The 6501-nt window shown below is 51.7% G+C and overlaps 1 protein-coding gene across 2 annotated transcripts in view; it reads left to right on the top strand.

Annotated features, from left to right (window-relative positions):
- The first annotated feature begins 1129 nt into the window (after positions 1 to 1129).
- The window catches only part of SREBF2 (sterol regulatory element binding transcription factor 2), a 75982-nt gene continuing 70610 nt past the window's right edge, over positions 1130 to 6501 (top strand). For both annotated transcript variants that reach the window (XM_032270163.1, XM_032270164.1), the window contains exon 1: positions 1130 to 1377. In XM_032270163.1, the coding sequence (XP_032126054.1) occupies positions 1290 to 1377 (88 nt within the window). In that variant the 5' untranslated portion in view covers positions 1130 to 1289. The remainder of the gene's footprint in view (positions 1378 to 6501) is intronic.

The raw sequence follows: 6501 nt of genomic DNA on the forward strand, positions 1-6501 counted from the left end.
CACACAATGAATTAGTGGACCCACGTGTCTGCCTCCACACCGCTTAATTCTTGACCACTAGGCAACAGCTGCCTCTCACAAACTGGCAGGGAACTTACGTTTTCGTCTTATCAATATATTGTGATCGCCTTTTTTTGTCAACAAATATACCTTTGTGTGCGTAATTTTTAATGATCCCATGGTATTCCATCGTGTGGATGTAATTTACATATTCATTTCCTTATTCTCACTTCTTCCTAGTTACAGCACTTCTTTAAGCACTTGTAATTTTATTCCTTAGGATAAATTCCTACAAGTTTACAACACAACCAGCTGGCCAGCTGCAAGATGGGGCAGTGAGGTAGTTGAAGGAGTAGGAATCCGTAGGTGGGCTGCGCTTCACAATCTCGGTGGAACTTTTTCAAAATACTCGTGCCCGGGTCCCCGTCTCAAGAGGCCGGCGGTGGGGCTGGACACTGGCGTAGTTTTCAGGTCCTCAGTGGTTCCGAGGTCCCAGTGATTGAGGACCACTGGAGTAAGCGCGAGGTCACGGCGGGTGCAAAGCAGAAGACGTAAACTCCTGACCGCCCTGGGACAGACAATTCGCAACCCCTTCAAGCCTCCGTGCCAGCCTTTGTAAGGGGGCTGGGAGCAGCGGGACTTGGTTGACCCGGACTCCGGTCCTGAGCGCTGGGGTGCCAGGTTTGACTCAACCGGCTTTCTCCAGCCGTAAGGGCCGCGGAAGGCAGCTGGGAAGATGACGTAATGTGCTTCCAGCCAAGGCCGGAGGCGGCGGCGGTCGCAGGTGGAGGGTGGTCTGTTAACCCTTCACTCCCAGGCCGGTGGACGGAATAGAGTGTGGACCAGAGCCAACGGAAAAGGCAGCGGCTCCTTTAAACAAGGAGGAGCAGGTTAAGACGAAGACCAAGCGGCTACTCACCGCATTCGCTCCCAGGTTGCGGGGGGAGGGACCTCGCTATGCAAATCTGAGCTGCTGATCGATGACGCGCCATCACCCCACGCGCCGCCTCGCGCGCCCATTGGCTGAGAGGAGCCTGGTCCCATTGACAACAAACAAGGGGGCGCGCGGCCTGGGGGCGTGGCCGTAGGGGGCGCGGGCTGGGGCGGGGGAATCCCGCCCCGCCCTTTCCGCGCGGCGCCAGGGCGCAACGCAAACATGGCGGCTGCTGGCATCCGCCGGTAAGGCGATACCGGGCGGGGGTTGTCGGGTGTCATGGGCAGCGGCGACGGCACCGCCCCCGCGTCTCCCTGAGCGGGACGGCAGGGGGGCTTCTGCGCTGAACCAGGCGATGGACGAGAGCGGCGAGCTGGGTGGTCTGGAGACCATGGAGACCCTCACGGAGCTGGGCGACGAGTTGACCCTGGGGGACATCGACGGTGAGTGGTGGGTGGGTGGGAGTACGGGGGCCGCGCGGGGAGGAAGGGGTTACGGTGGCGCGCCCGGGTGCGCGTGCGCCCACTCCTCGGTAGCCCAGGCTCGCGCGGGAAGAACCCCGCGCGCGCAATCCCCCCCCGGCGGCCCCCAACCCTTCCGGGCCCCAGCCCAGCCCAGCCGCGCAGGTCTGGGAGGCCGTGGGATCTGGGGCGCCGCGGGGCCGAAAGCAGCTTGAGGGTCTTGGGTTCTGGATCGCTGGGCCAGGGACATCGCGGGGGCGTCTCAGGGAGCGGCCTAAAGAGAGCGCGTGGCCGCCGCCTCCCTTGAGCGCCCACACGCGCTCTCCGTGGTCCGCTCTCTGGCCGCCCGCGCCCGCGTGTCGCACCTGTCACTACCTGCCCGGCCGCGGGGGCGGCTTTGGGATTCCCGGGGCCCAGCCCCGGGTCTGCGCACCCCACATCCCTGGTGTTCCGGGGATTGACCCACGGCTGGGTCGCCGGGTGCTCGGCGAAACTTCGGGCAGCGGCCACAGAAGCAAGTAGCTGATGAAGAGAGCGGTGGCAGCGGAGTGTGGATGCATCTATCCGGGATGGAGACCCGGGCGCTCCTGCTGTCACGTTGCAAAGGGAATTGAGCAGAAGGAATTTTGAGTTGTAGCCCCTCGGGTACGGGCTGGGGAGCGGGTGGCCTTTGTTTCGGCGCCTTAACAGCGGAGTGGAAGAGCTGGTAGGAGCCCAGGGATCCTCTCTTAAAAATACTCATTTTGCGACCACGGGAACCACGATTTGGAAAGGGTCAGTGGCTTGCTCAAGGTCACCCAACTGGTTAGAGCCCAGTTCTTCGATTTCCTGGGCCAGTATTGATTTTTTTGTACCCCTTCGTTCAGAGTGTCCAGTTGACTAGGCTAGTAATTTTATTAACTTGATACTATGTTCTGGGCTCCAAAATACTTTGTATTATTTCACTACTTCTTCACAACAATCCTGTGAGATATTCTGATTACCCCTATTGTAATACCGTAATGAAAGAAGCTGAGGCCAGGAGATGCTGACTTATCTAAGGCCACGCACCTTAGAGAGGTTTAGGCAGAAACGCAGATGCATGGTACTTTTCAGTTTACAGAATGCTTTCATGTCTGGGATCTCACTACAGCCTTGCAGGCATGTATGATGGCTACATCCCCGTTGTGCAGATGAAGAAACAGAAGCAGCAGAAGATTCCCTTCAAGGGAAGAGATAAATGCAGCAGCTAACTGAAAAGGATCTGTATGCCATTTCCCCATTTTGCTTTTTGTAATATTTCTCCCCTTGGTTTGTCCTTGTTTTCCATTTTAGTCTTGTGGGCAGTGTGGTAAGACCCTTAATTGAAGCCCCACTTCTAACCACAGACTCTTTACTGAGTGCTCCTAAATTCAGAGATGGGTTAACAAATGGGGGTTGGGGGTTGGGTACCTACCAAGGGCAGCTAACATGTTTGGAGAACTTCTGTGCCAGCCAGTGTTAAACACTTATACATGTTAATGTTCTTAATCCTTATAACCGTCAGGTAGCGAGAACTGTTATACTAGTCATCTCCCTCTCACAGATCCTGAAAGTGAGGCCCAGGGCAGTTCATTAATTTACTGAAGATTACACAGCCAGTAGCAAGTACTGTGTGTCTATAACTGTCTACCAGCAAGGGCACAGAAAGGAATTCATGTGCATTTTGCATTCCTGTTCCATGATCAATTCCTATTTGTTTATTTATCTAATTTTCAAATTTTAATTTTTATATATTTAGTTATTTTTTGAGACAGGGCCTTATTCTGTCACCCAGGCTGGAGTGCAGTGGCACGATCACAGCTCACTGCAGCCTTGACCTTTTGGGCTCTAGCAGTCCTCCCACCTCAGCCTCCCAAGTAGCTGGAACGACAGACGCGTGCTACCACGCCCAGCAAATCTTCTGAATTTTTGTAGAGATGAGGTCTCACTGTGTTGCCAGGCTAGCATAGGTCACAAACTTTCGGGCCGAAATGATCCTCCTGCCTTGGCCTCCCAAAGTGCTAGGATTACAGGTGTGAGCCACCTAATTTTTTTTAGAGACAGGATCTGGCTGTTGCCCAGGCTGGAGTGCAGTGGCATAATCATAGCTCACTGCAGCCTTGAACTCTTGGGTTTAACCATTCCTCCCAGCTCAGCTTCCCAAGTAGCTAGGACTAAGGCATGTGCCACCACACCCAGCTAATACATATCTATTTTTTGGAGAGCCGGTGTCACTATGTTGCCCCAGGTTAGCCTTGAACTCCTGGGCACATGCAGTCCTCCTGTCTGGGCCTCCCAAAGTCCTGGGATTACTGGCATGAGCCATCACACCCAACCCTGTCTTAATTTGTAATGTGTTTAAATTACCTAGTGGTTAATACTGTCTTTATCCCCATAGATTTCTGAATAAAATGGAAACTACCACATTCTGGAAACTACCAGAGTGGTTCAGTGGCTTCACAGGTCTCTTCGGTTTAATCCCAGTGGAAGAACATTCCACTTCTTTGCCCTTCCAGAAGATCTGGTTTATAACAGCACATGAGGCTTTTTCTCAAAATACAGTTGTATACTGCACAAGGTGTGGCTATTTTGTCACAAGAGACCTAGGGACCAGTTTTGGGAAAAGTGGTTCCATGTCTTCAGTTGATTAACAACAGTATTCAAGTGCTGGCTGTGGTTTCTGAGCTGTAAGTAATCATGAAAGATAGCATAGAATTTCATGGCCCCATGGAGCTTGAGATGAGAAACTATAGTGCCAGCATGGAACAGCTTACAATTGCACAGGGCAGCAAGTGAAAGTCAGCAGTGAGGGTAGCTTGGTAAAGGCTGGCTTACCAGGAAGACCACACCAAAGAGGCAGCTCTTGACCTGGGCCTTGGAGGACAAGAATGGTTGGGCAGGCTGAAGATCAGTGGTCTGAAGATAATATTATCCCTTGATTCTTACCCCTTTGTTCCCCATACTGACTGTTAGCTCTGTGAGGGCAGGGAACTTTGTTTCATTCCCACTGAATTCTTTGCACCTAGAAGAGTGCCTGGCACAGGGAGAGTGCCCATTAAATATCTGTGGAATGCCTGAGTGATCCAGTGGTCTTGGGCTGGGAAGGATACTAATTGTCTTGGACATGGTTTAGAGTTGGATTAGATCAAGGATAGCCAGACTGGATGCTTCTCAGAGCCAGTCAGGTGAGGAAGAGGAGAGGCAGAGGGAGTATATTTACTTCCTTTGTATGTGTATGGTGGAGATAAGGGGTAGATGCAACCTAGAGAGCCTCCAGGAGGAGCATACAGGCAAGGATCCATTCTACAATACCTGCTGAGTTCCAGTCCATTGGGACCCTTCCAAGGATATGGGCTCAGGGAGGCCATATTCATTCACTTATTCAACACAGTTCTTGAGTGGCTTCTAAGTACTCTTGTGACAGACAAAAGATAACTTGAGTGAGACAGACAATATGCCTTCTCACTCAGGAAGCTTATATTCTTGATGGAGGAAATACAAGTTGAGTAAAATAAGTATGCAGTTTTGGCAGGGCACTGTGAAAGAAATAAAATTGGGCCATATTATAGAGTGTGACTGGGCTAGCATACTTAGATTCAGTAGTCCAGGGAAGCTTCTTGGAAGAGAGGTATCAGTCAGTGTCTCTTTTTGAAGAGATGCCTAAGTCTGGATTTTTATTTGAAATACCCAGATTCTTGGCCGGGCATGGTGGCTCACGCCTGTAATTCCAGCACTTTGGGAGGGTGAGGCAAGCGGATCATGAGGTCAGGAGTTCGAGACCAGCCTGGCCAATATGGTAAAACCCTGTCTCTACTAAAACTATAAAAATTAGCCAGGGGTGTTGGCGCACCCCGGGGTCCCAGCTACTCAGGAGGCTGAGACAGAAGAAGAATCACTTCAACCCCGGGGCGGCGGGCGTGGGGGTGGGGTGGGCAGAGGTTGCAGTGAGTCACTGCACTTCAGCCTGGGTGACAGAGCGGGACTCCATCTCAAAAAAAAAAAAAAAGTACCATCTTAGGCACCCAATAAAGCATGTGTGCTAGTTGATCTCTGGGATTTTGTTCTCCTGCAGAATGTTCTATTGTCCCAGGCCTCCCAGCCTCCTGTAATAGAATAACTCTACCATTTCATTTTGTGGTATGTATCTCTATCTTGAGAAAGGGCCTTATGCACTATTATACACCAGGTCTTCGGGAAGGGCAGCAAGGTGGGATCCTCTTCCATAGGGATCAGGAAAGGCACAGTCATGGAGGTGATCTTTTTGCTGGGTCCAAATAGATGGGTGGCTGGAGCAGCCTGACAAGTATGTGGGAGGAGTTAGAACAAGCTACCTTTAGAAATAAAAGGTTACTACTAGAGATTTCTTAGAATATAGTGTTTGTGAGGAAACAGTAGAAGATGAGGTCTGAGAGGTGAGGTGGAGCTAAATTGTATTCTAGATGCAAGACGTTTTATGGAATATAGGGAGGGAATTGTTGAAGATTTTCAAGTAGGGGGTGACACATTAATCATGGGTTTTAAGAAAATTGAACTGTTGGCCGGGTGTGGTGCTCATGCCTGTAATCTCAGCACTTCAGGAGGCTGAGGAGGGTGGATCACCTGAGGCCTGGAGTTTGAGACCAGCCTGGCCAACATGGTGAAACCGCGTGTCTACTAAAAATTCAAAAATTAGCCGGGCGTGGTGACGCATGTCTGTAGTCCCAGCTACTTGGGGAAGCTGAGGTGGGAGAATCGCTTGAACCTGGGAGGTGGAAGTTGCAGTGAGCCCAGATTGTGCCACTGTACTCCAGCCTAGGCGACAGAGCAAGACTTAGTTTAGCCGGGCGCGGTGGCTCAAGCCTGTAATCCCAGCACTTTGGGAGGCTGAGGCGGGTGGATCACGAGGTCAAGAGATCGAGACCATCCTGGTCAACACGGTGAAACCCCGTCTCTACTAAAAATACAAAAAATTAGCTGGGCATGGTGGCGTGTGCCTGTAATCCCAGCTACTCAGGAGGCTGAGGCAGGAGAATTGCCTGAACCCAGGAGGTGGAGGTTGCGGTGAGCCGAGATCGCGCCATTGCACTCCAGTCTGGGTAACAAGAGCGAAACTCCGTCTCCAAAAAA

This window comes from Sapajus apella, unplaced genomic scaffold (genome assembly GCF_009761245.1).
Source record: "Sapajus apella isolate SASKATOON/1434 unplaced genomic scaffold, GSC_monkey_1.0 scaffold205, whole genome shotgun sequence".
Lineage (NCBI taxonomy): Eukaryota > Metazoa > Chordata > Mammalia > Primates > Cebidae > Sapajus > Sapajus apella.